Source organism: Salmo salar, chromosome ssa04, assembly GCF_905237065.1.
Source record: "Salmo salar chromosome ssa04, Ssal_v3.1, whole genome shotgun sequence".
NCBI lineage: Eukaryota > Metazoa > Chordata > Actinopteri > Salmoniformes > Salmonidae > Salmo > Salmo salar.
The window spans coordinates 56,807,201-56,824,512 of NC_059445.1; the positions used below are offsets into that span (position 1 = coordinate 56,807,201).

The 17,312-nt window shown below is 44.4% G+C and overlaps 1 protein-coding gene across 6 annotated transcripts in view; it reads left to right on the forward strand.

Annotated features, from left to right (window-relative positions):
- LOC106603511 (active breakpoint cluster region-related protein) overlaps positions 1-17,312 on the forward strand; it is a 233,406-nt gene that overhangs the window by 119,702 nt on the left and 96,392 nt on the right. For all 6 annotated transcript variants that reach the window (XM_045717124.1, XM_045717125.1, XM_045717126.1 and 3 more), the window contains 5 exons: positions 4,364-4,416; positions 8,754-8,894; positions 9,851-9,972; positions 13,668-13,836; positions 15,886-16,008. In XM_045717124.1, coding sequence (XP_045573080.1) covers positions 4,364-4,416; positions 8,754-8,894; positions 9,851-9,972; positions 13,668-13,836; positions 15,886-16,008 — 608 coding nt within the window. The remainder of the gene's footprint in view (positions 1-4,363; positions 4,417-8,753; positions 8,895-9,850; positions 9,973-13,667; positions 13,837-15,885; positions 16,009-17,312) is intronic.

Consider the following 17,312-nt stretch of genomic DNA (forward strand, 5'->3'; position numbering starts at 1 on the left):
AGAGAGAGACGGACACACACACAGAGAGAGACGGACACACACACACAGAGAGAGAGAGACGGACACACACACAGAGAGAGAGAGACGGACACACACACAGAGAGAGAGAGAGACGGACACACACAGAGAGAGAGAGAGAGAGACGGACACACACACAGAGAGCGAGACGGACACACACACACAGAGAGCGAGACGGACACACACACACAGAGAGCGAGACACACAGGGAGAGAGACGCACAGGGAGAGAGACGCACAGGGAGAGAGACGCACAGGGAGAGAGACGCACAGGGAGAGAGACGCACAGGGAGAGAGACGCACAGGGAGAGAGACGCACAGGGAGAGAGACGCACAGGGAGAGAGACGCACAGGGAGAGAGACGCACAGGGAGAGAGACGCACAGGGAGAGAGACGGACACACACACACACACACACACACACACACACACACACACACACACACACACACACACACACACACACACACACACACACACACACACACACACAGAGAGAGAGAGACGGACACACACACACACACACACACACACACAGAGACACAGACAGAGAGACACACACAGAGAGAGACGGACACACACACAGAGAGAGAGAGAGAGAGACGGACACACACACAGAGAGCGAGACGGACACACACACACAGAGAGCGAGACACACAGAGAGCGAGACGCACAGGGAGAGAGACGCACAGGGAGAGAGACGCACAGGGAGAGAGACGCACAGGGAGAGAGACGCACACGGACAGAGAGAGAGAGAGAGACACACACGGACAGAGAGAGAGAGAGAGAGACACACACGGACAGGGAGAGAGAGACGGACAGGGAGAGAGAGACGGACAGGGAGAGAGAGACGGACAGGGAGAGAGAGACGCACACGGACAGAGAGAGAGACGCACAGAGAGAGAGACGCACAGAGAGAGAGACGCACAGAGAGAGAGACGCACAGAGAGAGAGACGCACAGAGAGAGAGACGCACAGAGAGAGAGAGAGAGAGAGAGAGAGAGAGAGAGAGAGAGAGAGAGAGAGAGAGAGAGAGAGAGAGAGAGAGAGAGAGAGAGAGAGAGAGAGAGAGAGAGAGAGAGAGAGAGAGAGAGAGAGCGAGCTGGTAGTTTTTTTGGGGCGGGGTAAGTTAGTGAAGTGTTAGTCAGAGATCATAAGCAGCTCAGTATCAAAGCTTAGGAGTTCAGTCAACAAGGGCTTGGATTTCTGTCTTTTTAGCATATTCTCCTGTTTACCTTTTTCTCTCTCTCGGTTCTCACCCAGTCTGTCACACCACATCTCTCTTTCTGTCTCTGCTGCAAAGCTTCCTGGGATATCAGCTTAGTGTCACAGATCTGGTTGGTAACAGGATTGGCTCCTGAGATGTGAGAGAAGGAGAGGAAGAAGAAAGACACAGAGATAGGTTTAAGAGAAGTTTAGGATAGAAATGTGATTTGGAGATTGTGTGCACAAGTTTGTGTAGTTTCCGTAGTAGCAGATGTGTGTGTGTGTGTGTGTGTGTGTGTGTGTGTGTACAGTACCAGTCAAAAGTTTGGACACACCTACTCATTCAAGGCTTTTTCTTTATTTGACTATTTTCTACATTGTAGAATATTAGTGAAGACAAACTATGAAATAACACACATGGAATCATGTAGTGTGTTCAGTGTTAAACAAATCAAAATATATTTTATACAGAGCTGTGAAAAGTATTTGCCCTATTCCTGATTTCTTATTTTTGTGCACATTTGTCACACTTAAATGTTTCGGATCATCAAACAAATGTAAATATTACACAAAGATAACCCAAGTAAACACACAATGCAGTTTTTAAGTGATTTTATTTATTAAGGGAAAAAGCTATCCGGACCTTCGTGGCCCTATGTGAAAAGGTAGTTGCCCCCTAAACCTAATAACTGGTTGTGACACCCTCAGCAGCAACAACTGCAATAACTGGCAATGAGTCTTTCACATCGCTGTGGAGGAATGTTGGCCCACTCGTCTTTGCAGAATTGTTTTAATTCAGCCACATTGGAGGGTTTTTGAGCATGAACCATCTTTTTAAGGTCACGCCACAGCATCTCAATCGGATTCAAGTCCGGACTTTGACTAGGCCACTCCAAAACCTTAATTTGTTTTTTTTTAAGCCATTCAGAGGTGGACTTGCTGGTGTGTTTTGGATCATTGTCCTGCTGCAGAACCCAAGTGCGCTTCAGCTTGAGGTCATGAACTGATGACCGGACATTCTCCTTCAGGATGTTTTGGTAGAGAGCAGAATTCATGGTTCCATCAATCACAGCAAGTCATCCAGGTCCTGAAGCAGCAAAGCAGTCCCAGACCATCACACTACCACCACAATATTGGACTGCTGGTATGATGTTCTTTTTCTGAAATGCTGTGTTACTTTTACACCAGATGTAACGGGACGCACACCTTCCAAAAAGTTCAACTTTTGTCTCGTCAGTCCACAGAATATTTTCCCAAAAGTCTTGGGGATCATGAAGATGTTTTTTGCCAAAAGTGAGACGAGCCTTTATGTTCTTTTTGATCAGCTGTGGTTTTTGCCTTGGAACTCTGCCATGGATGCCATTTTTCCCCAGTCTCTTTCTTATGGTTGAGTGATGCAAGTGAGGCCTGCAGTTCTTTAGATGTTGTTGTGGGTTCTTTTGTGACCTCTTGGATGAGTCGTCGCTGCGCTCTTGGGGTAATTTTGGTAGGCCGGCAACTCCTGGGAAGGTTCACCACTGTTCCAAATTTTCTCCATTTGTGGATAATGGCTCTCACCGTGGTTCGCTGGAGTCCCAAAGCTTTAGAAATGGCTTTGTAACCATTTCCAGACTGATAGATGTCAATTACTTTGTTTCTCATCTGTTCCTGAATTTCTTTTGATAGCGACATGATGTCTTGCTTTTTGAGGTCTTTTGTCCTACTTCACTTTGTCAGACAGGTCCTATTTAAGTGATTTCTTGATTCAACAGGTTTGGCAGTAATCAGGCCTGGGTGTGGCTAGTGAAATTGAACTCGGCTTTCCAAAAAATGTGATTAACCACAAATTCATGATTTAACAAGGGGGGGGGCAATTACTTTGTCACGTAGGGCCATGAAGGTTCGGATAGCTTTTTTCCCCTAATTTGATTTATTATCACTTAAAAACTGCATTTTGTGTTTACTTGGGTTATCTTTGTGTAATATTAACATTTGTTTGATGATCTGAAACATTTAAGTGTGACAAATGTTCAAAAAAAACAGGAAGGGAGCAAATACTTTTCAACAGCACTATATATGAGATTCTTCAAAGTAGCCACCCTTTGTCTTGATGACAGCTTTGCAGACTCTTGGCATTCTCTCAACCAGCTTCATGAGGTAGTCACCTGGAATGCATTTCAATTAATAGGTGTGCCTTGTTAATTTGTGAATTGTATTTCCTTCTTAATGCGTTTGAGCAAATCAGGGGTGGTATACAAGGTAGGGGTGGTATACAGGTGGTATACAGAAGATAGCCCTATTTGGTGAAAGACCAAGTCTGTATTATGGCAAGAACAGCTCAAATAAGCAGAGAAATGACATTCCATCATGGAAAAGCATTCCTCATGAAGCTGGTTGAGAGAATGCCAAGAGTGTGCAAAGCTGTCAACTACTTTGAAGAAGCTAAAATATATTTTGATTTGTTTAACACCTTTTTTGGTTACTACATGAATCCATATGTGTTATTTCATAGTTTTGATGTCTTCACTATTATTCTACAATGTAGAAAATAGTAAAAAGAAAGAAAAATCCTGGAGTGTGTGTGTGTGTGTGTGTGTGTGTGTGTGTGTGTGAGAGAGAGAACCCGACAAGGGATTACATAAGCCCTGTTACCAAGCAGAGTCTATCAGTGTGAAGTTTTAGATGCACTATTGTAAAGTGGTTGTTCCACTGGATATTATAAGGTGAATGCACCAATTTGTAAGTCGCTCTGGATAAGAGCGTCTGCTAAATGACGTAAATGTAAATGAAGTTGAGCCAAAGGGCTGCAAGTGTGTGATATATAATTTGAAGAGCGGTGTGAGAATAAGTAATGTAGACCGGGTCAGGAAGTTCATCCTGATGTGGATTGAGCGGGAAGGTTTCTGAACACAACCTTGTTGAGCAGAGAGTGAATAACAGAGCTTAGAGGGAATGACATTAGTGTCTGTGTGTGTCCGTCTCTGCAGGTTAGCAGACACCTGAGATTGTGAATGATAGAATTGTCTGCCCCCTACCGCAGGAAACTTGTGCCCAGCCAAGCATGTAATAGGCTTTTTTACTGTTTTTCTGCATTGTGTGTAGGTGTGTGCCTGTGTGCGTGCCAAACCAAACTGAGTGCCCTCATCTTGTCCTTTCCCACAGCTCTCCTGTACAAGCCGATTGACCGTGTGACCAGAAGCACACTGGTTCTTCATGTGAGTACACACACGTGGTACAGCCATGAGGGATTCCTGATCTGCCCAGAGACAAATGACAAGATTGGATTAGAGGGGACCACAACGTAGAGCTAGATTGAATAGATAGGACAAGATCGATACACATCAGGGATTAAGAGTTAGTGCTGTCACCAGAAACACAGTGATGGAGCTGGGAGGAATTTATCTAGAAAGCCCTGAAGGGCTTAACAATGCAGGTTCTGGATCCACCTGGAAAGTCAAACCCTGCCTTCTGCTGCTTATAGGAAGTGTTCCATTCCATTTGCCAAGCCTATACCTTTCCTCTGCACGGTCTATCGAAATGACATGCTGTTAGAAACAATATACTCTCCTTTGATGGGCTACAACCAAGTGGAAAGCGGAAGCCGCCCACAAAGCAAGCAGAGATGCCGAGATGTCTCCTCCAGTCTAGCTTCCCGTGCATTTCATGAATATGTTTTACATAAAGCTAGTGGAACCATGGCTAAACAAACACCAGCTGGTTTCCTACAAACAAAGGTCAGGCCAGATCATGCAAATCAAACACACAGCCTGCATCCCAAATGGCACCCTGTTTTCTATTTAGTGCACTTTTGACCAGAGCCCATTGGGGTTGACCAGGGCCCATTGGGGTTGACCAGGGCCCATTGGGGTTGACCAGGGCCCATTGGGGTTGACCAGGGCCCATTGGGGTTGACCAGGGCCCATTGGGGTTGACCAGGGCCCATTGGGTTTAACCAGGGCCCATAGTGCAATATACAGCTGAAGTCTGAAGTTTACATACACTTAGGTTGGATTCATTAAAACTAGTTTTTCAACCACTCCACTAATTTCTTGTTAACAAACTATAGTTTTGGCAAGTCGGTTAGGACATCTACTTTGTGCATGACACAAGTAATTTTTCCAACAATTGTTTGCAGACAGATTATTTCACTTATAATTCACTGTCTTACAATTCCAGTGGGTCAGAAGTTTACATACACTAAGATGACTGTGCCTTTAAACAGCTTGTAAAATTCCAGGAAATGATGTCATGGCTTTAGAAGCTTCTGATAGGCTAATTGATATAATTTGAGTCAATTGGAGGTGTACCTGTAGATGTATTTCAAGGCCTACCTTCAAACTCAGTGCCTCTTTGCTTGACATCATGGAAAAATCTAAAGAAAAATAATTGTAGACCTCCACAAGTCTGGTTCATCCTTGGGAGCAATTTCCAAACGCCTGAAGGTACCACGTTAATCTGTACAAACAACAGTACGCAAGTATAAACACCATGGGACCACGCAGCCGTCATACCGCTCAGGAAGGAGACGCGTTCTGTCTCCTAGAGATGAACGTACTTTGGTGCAAAAAGTGCAAATCAATCCCAGAACAACAGCAAAGGACCTTGTGAAGATGCTGGAGGAAACGGGTACAAAAGTATCTATATCCACAGTAAATCGAGTCCAATATCGACATAACCTGAAAGGCTGCTCAGCAAGGAAGAAGCCACTGCTTCAAAACCGCCATAAAAAAGCCAGACTACGGTTTGCAACTGCACATGGGGACAAAGATAGTACTTTTTGGAGAAATGTCCTCTGGTCTGATGAAACAAAAATATAACTGTTTGGAGGAAAAAGGGGGAGGCTTGCATGCCGAAGAACACCATCCCAACCATGAAGCACGGGGGTGGCAGCATCATGTTGTGGGGGTGCTTTGCTGCAGGAGGGACTGGTGCACTTCACAAAATAGATGTCATCATGAGGCAGCAAAATTATGTGGATATATTGAAGCAACATCTCAAGACATCAGTCAGGAAGTTAAAGCTTGGTCGCAAATGGGTCTTCCAAATGGACAATGACCCCAAGCATACTTCCAAAGTTGTGGCAAAATGGCTTAAGGACAACAAAGGCAAGGTATTGGAGTGGTCATCACAAAGCCCTGACCTCAATCCCATAGAAAATGTGTGGGCCGAACTGAAAAAGCGTGTTTGAGCAAGGAGGCCTACAAACCTGACTCAGTTACACCAGCTCTGTCAGGAGGAATGGGCCAAAATTCACCCAACTTATTGTGGGAAGCTTGTGGAAGGCTATGCAAAACATTTGACCCAAGTTAAACAATTTAAAGGCAATGCTGCCAAATACTAATTGAGTGTATGTAAACTTCTGACCCACTGGGAATGTGATGAAAGAAATAAAAGCTGAAATAAACCATTCTCTCTACTATTATTCTGACATTTCACATTCTTAAAATAAAGTGGTGAGCCTAACTGACCTAAGACAGGGAATTTTTACTAGGATTAAATGTCAGGAATTGTGAAACACCTTAGCCAAATACATTTAAACTCAGTTTATGTTAACCTCTTGGGGCTAGGTGGGACGCTAGCGTGCCACCTGTGGTGCACTCCATCAACAGCAGGTGCATTTCAAGAGCGGCAAATTTGAATCCAAATAAATGTCAAAATTCAAATTTTTCAAAAATACAACTATGTTACACCATTTGAAAGATAAACATCTCCTTAATCTAACCACGTTTTACGATTTCAAAAAGGTTTTACGGCGAAAGCATAAATTTAGAGTATGTTAGGACAGTACATTTACAAGAGTTGTGTGTAATGTTTTGTCAAGTCAAAGACAGGGTCACCAAAACCATAAAACCAGCTAAAATGATACACTAACCTTTTACAATCTCCATCAGATGACACTCCTAGGACATTATGTTAGACAATGCATGCATTTTTAGTTCTATCAAGTTCATATTTATATACAAAAACAGCGTTTTACTATGGCATTGATGTTGAGGAAATCGTTTCCCTCCAATAACCGGCAGTCAAGTCAGCGTCACAAATTAAATAATTAAAATTAGAAAACATTGGTAAAATATTATATTGTCATTTAAAGAATTATAGATTTACATCTTTTCAACGCAATCAACTTGCCAGATTTAAAAATAACCTTACTGGGAAATCACACTTTGCAATAATCTGAGCACTGTGCCCAGAAAAATACGCGTTGCGATACAGACTAGACGTCATGTTGGGGAGATCTAAAATCGAAAATACTATGTAAATAATCCATTACCTTTGATTCTCTTCATCAGATGTCACTTCCAGGTATCACAGGTCCATAACGAATGTAGTTTTGTTCAAAAAAGCTCATCATTTATGTCCAAAAATCTCCGTCTCGTTAGCACATGATGTAAGCCAGCCGGACTTCTCGTCATGAACGAGGGGAAAAAATATATTTCCGTTCGTTCAAACATGTCAAACGTTGTATAGCATAAATCATTAGGGCCTTTTTAACCAGAACATGAATAATATTCAAGGTGGACGAATGCATAGCCTTTTATAACGTATTGGAACGAGGGTACCCAACATGAAGTAGCGCCCAGGTGTCTAATGGGACATCACCGTTCCATGGCTCTTGTTCGGTCAGATCTCCCTCCAGAAGACTCAAAACACTTTGTAAAGGCTGGTGACATCTAGTGGAAGCAATAGGAAGTGCCAAAATATTCCTAAACCCCTGTGTTTTTCAATGGGAGAGGTTTAAAGTCAATACAACACATCAGGTATCCACTTCCTGTCAGAAAATGTCTCAGGGTTTTGCCTGCCAAATGAGTTCTGTTATACTCACAGACACCATTCAAACAGTTTTGGAAACTTTAGAGTGTTTTCTATCCATATATAATAAGTATATGCATATTCTAGTTACTGGGTAGGATTAGTAACCAGATTAAATCGGGTACATTTTTTTTATCCAGACGTGCAAATGCTGCCCCCTAGACCCAACAGGTTAACTTCCGACTTCAACTGTATGTAGGGAATATGGTACCATTTGTGTTACAGCCACAGACGGTGAAAGTTTCTGTATTATTTTCTCTTATATACCGTATAAAGCCATGTACTGTACCATCAGCTCAACCTTCCAGAGGTTGTCACAGTAAATGAACTGAGGTGTGCTGACAAGGTATAAATCAGCCTGTTGGCTTTTCTTTCACACGCTCCTCTGAAAAAACGATTTTAGTTCCGCTGAGATAATAAAATATTAGCATTGTAGAGGCAGACTGTCTCAGCCATTAGGTAGCACTTTAAAAGTCAGAGAGTTAGTTACGCCCATTGTTCCATCAGGGAGAGACTCTCATATGCTTTTATTAGAGGAAAGAAAACCCAGCCAAACGTCCAGTTCATCAAAATGGATGAGTAGATCTGCTATTAAAGGTTTAAAAACACCTGCACATTGACTCTTCTTAGACAATCATTTGAATGTTTTTAAATTGGGGTCTGTGACTATTTGAGAGTTGTGTTGCGATATCCCCGGCGTGTGTAATATCTAATGGTCTCTCTCTGTGTGTTATAATAGGACCTGCTGAAGCACACCCCTAAGGACCACCCAGACTTCCCCCTGCTGCAGGACGCTCTGAGGATCTCCCAGAACTTCCTGTCCTCCATCAATGAAGAGATCGACCCCCGCAGGACCGCCATCACCACGCCTAAGGGAGAGGTGGGGTCTCATACTCTCACACACACCATTGTACCAGACTATCTAATGCTTTTCAGCAATTCATGTTGTAACCTTGGGGAAGTGTGTCAATGTATTTGTGAATTGTGTTTTGGGGTCAGAAAGAAACTGACAGTGTCTCTCCTCCTTCTGCCCTCATCCTCAATCTCTTCATTACTCTCTCACTCACTCACTCACTCACTCACTCACTCACTCACTCACTCACTCACTCACTCACTCACTCACTCACTCACTCACTCACTCACTCACTCACTCACTCACTCACTCACAGCATGCATTGTAGGGTTGTTTGATATTTCCCTCTTTCTAACACTACCTTTGTTCTGTCATTTCTTTTCTGCTTTTCTCGTCTTAATGCTCCTCTCTCTGAGTTTAGGCTTTTTACAGTCTCTGCCTGCTAAGTCCTTCCTTTCTCCCATCCTTTTTCTCTCTCCCTCTCTCTATATCCCTATTCCATTCAGTCAGTTTTTAGCCTCCCAGTCAGTTCTCCATTCATTGTCTTTCTGGTACCAGAAATGAAAAACAGTCTCTGCCCATTTTGGCTCACACTTTTCCCATTAGTCCAGTTTTGGTTTAGCTTGGCCTTATTTCAGGTTTCCTAGTTGGCTCGCTAGAGATGGACAGATGCAGAGGGGGAAAGGGGGGAGTGTTTTGAGTTCTTAGTGGCTTATTTAGCTGATGATTCTCTTGCTTTAAAACAACTGTCATGGAGAATGTAGACAACAAGAAAATATAGACAACAAGTGCTGTTCTTTCATATTGCTGAACTCTGACCTATACCTCATACAGTACATCCTGTCTCTTTAACTGTGTGTGTGAGAGAGGCAGTATCCCTCAGACTAGGCCCAGGGCAGGAAGTGAATGTTTACAGCTAGGCTAGCTGCCCTGTGCAGTACGTGCCACAGGAAGTGATGTCATGGAGTTTCTCTCCCTGGTAGGCTCGTCAGCTGGTGAAGGATGGTTTCCTGGTGGAGATGTCGGAGGGCTCCAGGAAGCTGCGTCACGTCTTCCTCTTTACAGACCTGCTGCTCTGTGCCAAGATGAAGAAGACCTCTGCAGGGTAGGTCATCACATACTCATGCACATTCAGGCAGAAACATGCCCCCTGTGCTATTCACTGTGCATATTATACACTGTGGTCTCCAGTGTGAGTTGATGGCAGTGTTTTCAGTTTGTTCTGTTGACGGGTGGGGGGGTGGGGGGGTGAGCAGAGCGGCTGGTTGAGGCCATAGCCCATCACTGCAGGCCAGTGTGTGTGACTGGAGAGAGAATAAGTCGTACATATTAGCACTAAGACTCTCCTCCGCCTCTCCTTCCCTCCCCCCTCACTGAGAGAGGCTGTGAGAGAATACACTCCCCATAACAATGTCTCCCTGCATCCTCTAGCCCTCTCTCTCCACTGAGTCACCACAGCTCCATTTGATAGGAGAGAAAGAGAGAGGGAGCGAAAGCAAGAGATGTGTAGTTAGTGATACAGGGCACATTCTCCAATAGGCTCTCCTTAAATGAGGCAGACTGATAGCTTATCCCGTATTCCTACAGAATTCTAATAGAGTTGATCAGGTTTTATGGGGTCCTGTCAGCTCTGCTGTGGCAGTGTATGAAATATGACAACAGTGTATGAAATATGACAACAGTGTATGAAATATGACAACAGTGTATCAGGATGAATAACAGCCCTGCTCTGAAGGGATTCTCTCTCACTGCAATTATTATTTCCTCCGTTTTGAAACTCCCAAGTGTTCTTTGATGTCATAATAAATAGGGAGACAGTTTGGTGCTGTAGACTTGTGGAGAAAGGGTTCAGAATAGTGAATGGTCTGGTGCTGTAGTCTTATGGAGAAAGGGTTCAGAATAGTGAATGGTCTGGTGCTGTAGTCTTGTGGAGAAAGGGTTCAGAATAGTGAATGGTCTGGTGCTGTAGACTTGTGGAGAAAGGGTTCAGAATAGTGAATGGTCTGGTGCTGTAGTCTTGTGGAGAAAGGGTTCAGAATAGTGAATGGATGGCTCGTATAATGTTGAATATGAAGCAATTGATGTAGTGGATATCTGGATGTTAGGAAATACATAGCATGCAGCAAGGCGTGTATTTCAATCTGGTCTCAATCTGGTGTTTGGGCCTGAGGCAAAGTGTGTGTGTGTGTGTGTGCGTGTGCGTGTGTGTGTGTGTGTAAATCGATGGGAATGACAGCATACACGGCCATAGATGAAGTGTTTCATTTACAGGATTCCCTACCATGACCCTATGTCATTTTCCTGTCGGCACGGTTAACATTGTTTGGCAGGTTAGGGTTGATTATGATTGACAGTCGTTGCTTCCTGCTACCTAACCGTGTGAAGGACATACAGGCAACTGGCATTGTCAAGGTTACCACCAGTCTGTAAATCAATCTGTTGTCTGTAGCTTTAGCTTTTTGTCTCTGTGTCCCTAATGGCAATTTATTCCCTGTATACTGCACTACTTTTGACCAGAGCCGTATGGGCCCTGGTCAAAAGTAGTGTGCAATATATTGAATTGGGTAGCATTTGGGACCCAGCTTACGTGTCCTCTGGTCTGGACTGAGAAACCTTAATACCGTTCAATCCCTCTATCACTCAGTCATTGTGGATTATTAATGTTTCTATAATGTTTCTATTGATTCTAAAGCTCTATTCCTCCTCTTAAATAATTGCTGTATAGCAGTAATATACCACCCTTTCCCAATATATTCAGATGAACCAGAGGTACATTAATGTGTGATTATGGTAAATTACGGCTCTGAAACTCTCATTTGGGACATTGATAGTGCTGTGGACAGACAGGGGAGATTAGATATGTAGATTTTATTCAACACCATCAATGCCAGTCTTTGTCCCTGTAATCATCTGTACCTCAGTCTGTAATAGAGAGTGTTTATTAACACTAGATCAGCCTTAACACTGCTGGGGATTTAAACAGTGCATCAATACAGATACTTATCTTAGAGAAGACAGTACAACACCACGGACTACACTGAGACGAGGGGATCTCACCCTGTATTAAGGAGGAGAGGAGGTCTCGTGAAAAATGGAGGGATGTGTGCAGGTGAATGAGGGGGTGGGAGTGAGGGTACATATTGGGATGAAGAGACAAAACAAGAGAGGTTTTTGCTATCTCCATCCCTATATAGTTCAATACAGCCAAAACACTTCACTCTGTTTTCTTAAAACGGCATTGTTGGTTAAGGGTTTGTAAGTAAGCATTTCACAGTAAGGTCTACACTTGTTGTATTCGGCGCATGTGACAAATACATTTTGATTTGAACACTCCAAGTTATTTAACTAGCCAAATAAAAAGACTCATCTATAAAGAGAAGTCATACTATTATTTGTTTGTTGTGCTGTATTTTACTTCAGGGTTAAAACAGGACATGGTATGTAGTTTTGTCATATTTCCCATCCCATCATTTTTGATGAGGTTTGCACCAATTGGAGGCTTAATGTATTCCTGTGTTAATGAGTGTACGATCCTGGCTTCAGGAATGATAATGAAAGCTCGTTAAGGGGAATACAAATACTCCCAACACCATTACATCTCTAACACTATTAAAGACAATTTATGATTCATCCAAAAATGTGGTCCGAGGCACCGGCTGGATGGTGTGACTCATCCGGAGGCATGCATATAATGACACTATTTCCTCATTGTCTTTGTCCCTCCAGGCTCCTCTAAAAGATATTAATGATATTGAGCTCGCTCTCTCTTTGTCTCGCTCTCTCTTTGTCTCGCTCTCTCTTTGTCTCGCTCTCTCTTTGTCTCGCTCTCTCTTTGTCTCGCTCTCTCTTTGTCTCGCTCTCTCTTTGTCTCGCTCTCTCTTTGTCTCGCTCTCTCTTTGTCTCGCTCTCTCTTTGTCTCGCTCTCTCTTTGTCTCGCTCTCTCTTTGTCTCGCTCTCTCTTTGTCTCGCTCTCTCTTTGTCTCGCTCTCTCTTTGTCTCGCTCTCTCTTTGTCTCGCTCTCTCTTTGTCTCGCTCTCTCTTTGTCTCGCTCTCTCTTTGTCTCGCTCTCTCTTTGTCTCGCTCTCTGTCTCGCTCTCTGTCTCGCTCTCTGTCTCGCTCTCTGTCTCGCTCTCTGTCTCTCTCGCTCTCTGTCTCTCTCGCTCTCTGTCTCTCTCGCTCTCTGTCTCTCTCGCTCTCTGTCTCTCTCGCTCTCTGTCTCTCTCGCTCTCTGTCTCTCTCGCTCTCTGTCTCTCTCGCTCTCTGTCTCTCTCGCTCTCTGTCTCTCTCGCTCTCTGTCTCTCTCGCTCTCTGTCTCTCTCGCTCTCTGTCTCTCTCGCTCTCTGTCTCTCTCGCTCTCTGTCTCTCTCGCTCTCTGTCTCGCTCGCTCTCTGTCTCGCTCGCTCTCTGTCTCGCTCGCTCTCTGTCTCGCTCGCTCTCTGTCTCGCTCGCTCTCTGTCTCGCTCGCTCTCTGTCTCGCTCGCTCTCTGTCTCGCTCGCTCTCTGTCTCGCTCGCTCTCTGTCTCGCTCGCGCTCTGTCTCGCTCGCGCTCTGTCTCGCTCGCGCTCTGTCTCGCTCGCTCTCTGTCTCGCTCGCTCGCTCTCTTTGTCTCGCTCTCTTTGTCTCTCTCTCACTGTCGCTCTCTCGCGCTCTTTCGCTCTCTTTGTCTCGCTCTCTTTGTCTCTCTCTCGCTGTCTCTCTCTCGCGCTCTTTCGCTCTCTCTCTCTCGCTCTCGCGCTCTTTCGCTCTCTCACTCTCTTTGTCTCTCTCGCTCTCTCACTCTCTTTCTCTCTCGCTCTCTAGGAGACACCAGCAGTATGAGTGTAAGTGGTACATCCCCCTGGCAGACCTGACCTTCCAGTTGCTGGATGACTCGGACGTCCTTCCCCACATCCAGGTGCTGCCAGAACACGAGATAGAGGAAATAAAGATCAAGATCTCAGTCATCAAGAGTGACATCCAGAAGGAGAAGGTGATTATTATGTATGTTTTGTCCGTTTGTTTGTTATTTTTTGTTTCTTTCTATTTATCCAGGTAAGTCTTTAAGAAGATACTTATTTAAACTAAACCTAATAGTTCTTCATTGATCCAAAACGAATCCAAAATGGCGGTGATGCGGCCCTTCCTCTGCCTCCCACTGTGTCAGGTCATGGTCAGGGCTCCAGTCTCTTAAGACCAGACCCCCTCTTCCAGTAGGACACTGATTAAGGCTGGGTTCCTCTGGTCTCATCACACTACTGTTATAGTATTGGAGAAGTTCCCCTCACTGTTTCCCTCAGAGAGGTCGGTTTCCCTCAGAGAGGTCGGTTTCCCTCAGAGAGGTCAGCCGGGGACTAGAGATCTTCGTGTCTGAGCCACACCCACTAAAAGAGAAGGATCATCTAGACGGAGTCAGCAGTTTACTGTATGTACAGCGCGTTCGCGAAGTATTCTGAATTTTTCCACATTTTGTTACGTTACAGCCTTATTCTAAAATGGATTAAACATTTTGGACACAATACCCCATAATGACAAAGCGAAAACAGGTTATATTATTAAAATAAAAAACATACCTTATTTACATAAGTATTCAGACCCTTTGCTATGAGACTCGAAATTGAGCTCAGGTGCATCCTGTTTCCATTGATCATCCTTGAGATGTTTCTTCAACTTGTTAGCAGACCACCTGTGTTAAATTAAATTGATTGGACATGATTTGGAAAGGCACACACCTGTCTATAAAAAGGTCCCACAGTTGACAGTGCATGTCAGAGCAAAAACCAACCCATGAGATCGTAGGAATTGTGCGTAGAGCTCCGAGACAGGATTGTGTCGAGGCGCAAGTCTGGGGAAGGGTACCAAAACGTTTCTGCAGCATTGAAGGTCCCTCAAGAACACAGTGGCCTCCAGTATTCTTAAATGGAAGAAGTTTGGAACCACCAAGACTCTTCCTAGAGCTGGCCACACAACCAAACTGAGCAATCGGGGTAGAAGGGCCTTGGTCAGAGAGGTGACCAAGAACCGGATGGTCACTCTGACAGATCTCCAGAGTTCCTCTGTGGAGATGGGAGAACCTTCCAGAAGGACAACCATCTCTCCAGCACTCCACTAATCAGGCCTTTAGGGTAGAGTGGCCAGACGGAAACCACTCCTCAGTAAAAGGCACATGACGCCTGCTTGGAGTTTGCCAAAAGGCACCTAAAGACTCAGACATGAAACAAGATTCTCTGGTTGATGAAACCAAGATTGAACTCTTTGGCCTGAATGCCATGCATCACGTCTGGAGGAAACCTGGCACCATCCCTACGGTGAATCATTGTGGTAGCAGCATCATGCGGTGGGGATGTTTTTCAGAGGCAGGGACTGGGAGACAAGTCACGATCGAGCAAAAGATGAACGGTGAAATAGGAAAGTAGAGAGATCCTTGATGAAAACCTACTCCAGAGCGCTCGGGACATCAGACTGGGGCGAAGGTTCACCTTCCAACAGGAAAACAACGAAAGGCACACAGCCAAGACAATGCAGGAGTCTCTGAATGTCCTTGAGTGGCCCAGCCAGAGCCTGGACTTGAACCCGATCGAACATCTCTGGAGAGACTTGAAAATAGCTGTGCAGCGATGCTCCCCATTCAACCTGACAAAGCTTGAGAGGATCTGCAGAGAAGAATGGGAGAAACTCCCAAAATACAGGTGTGCCAAGCTTTTAGCGTCAAACCCAAGAAGACTTGAGGCTGTAATCGCTGCCAAGATATAGGTGTGTTGACTGTGATAAAGGCACTGATTATGAGCTGTCTTGTTTGCTAAATGAACAAATGAAGTAGGCAGTGGCATGGTGCATATAGCCATAGATGCACAGTGACATATGCCTCAATACACTCATATTCGTGGCTTATTGGAGGTGTGACTTTCAGTTAGTTATTTTTGGCATATCATCCCATGAGTGAATGTCATTCCAGGGCACTGCTTGCTATGAATTCTACCTGATGGAGTTTTCATGTTTAGGTAAAAAAACCGATTGTCCTGTTTTGTTTCTGTGTGTGTAGAAAGCGCTGAAGGGCCAGAGTCGTAACGTGGAGCGTCTGAGGAAGAAGATGAATGAGCAGGAGTCCTGGCTGCTGTTACACTCGCCCACCATCCCCTTCCGCATCCACAACAAACACGGCAAGGTAAACTACTGCTGCCTAAACACTGGCCCTGGATCAGATCTATTTTGAGCGATTAGTGCTTTTTGAGGTCGTTTTGGTTAGATTATCAAAAAAAATGTTTTGTTTCGAGGGCTTTCAAAAGGGCCAACAGTTGCCCATCCCTGACTTACAGCATGTTTTTTCAGGTAGAGATAGCTCGTGAAGCAACTGCTCTCTGTTTCCGTGGATACCCAGATCGGACAAGTAGGTGTGCAATGGATTATGGGCATTGTAGTTAATTACCATGTTTTCTGAGCTAAAGTATGTAGAATATTGGCCTGTTGGAAACTTTAGGTTACGTTATGTAACCCCGGTCCTCTGAAAGAGATGAGTGCGACGTCTCACTATGGGACACGCCCTCTTTTGCAAGTCATTGGTTGAAGCCTTATTCAATCATGCCTAACAGGCCAATCAGAGCTTTATTGGTGTATGGCATGCACATCTATATAACAACCTGCACTACTCTGAGGAAACCATTCTAAGAACTACCTCTTACACAAGTCTGGTGAGATGTCTCCTACAGAGAATCAGGGTTACATACTGTCACACCAAAGTTCTCTTTCAGTCGACTCGGTTCGACATCTCACTATGGGACACTTGCAAAACACCCTGATTGCCAATAGCTTGTTTCCTGAGAAGCCTGTTGTGGTACATGGTAATCTACCTGATCCAGCCTACTCAGCTCCAGGGTGCGCTGGGGAGGGTGCAGTAGGATCCAGGAGATAGAACCTCACAAAGGAGTGAGGGGAAGACAAACTAGCCGCCGTACAATTCTTCAAGACAGAGATGCTCTGTACAGTGCCCATGACATGGCAATTCCTCTAGTGCAGCTAGTCCCAAACTGAGGCACGCACTGCCATCGGGGCTAATCTAATAAAATGGGATTCACATTTCTTTACATTTTCTAACAGTCCATTTATAGAGGTTTTTTTGGGTGAGGTTTTTTTCTCGCCTGAGTAGCCTCATTTCACTACCAAAAATAAAATGAAACCACCTAGTGTTCAGCAAAATAACAACACAATGTCAAATACAGGTAGCCTAGTCAAATAATTAACATCCAATCACATTAACCGTTACTCTTTTGCGGGAAACCTTCACTCTTATGCAGACATTTAGAAACGAAAGATGACAATTTGAAAAATAAGCCACAGGAGTTTTTTGAGCAAGAATAAAGACGACTTTCGAGTAGTAAGACATGTATAAAAGCAACAGATACCATTAATAAGAAGGGGCTAGAAGCGTCTTACATGGTGAGCTACTGAGTGGCTAGGACAGGCAAGCCCCAT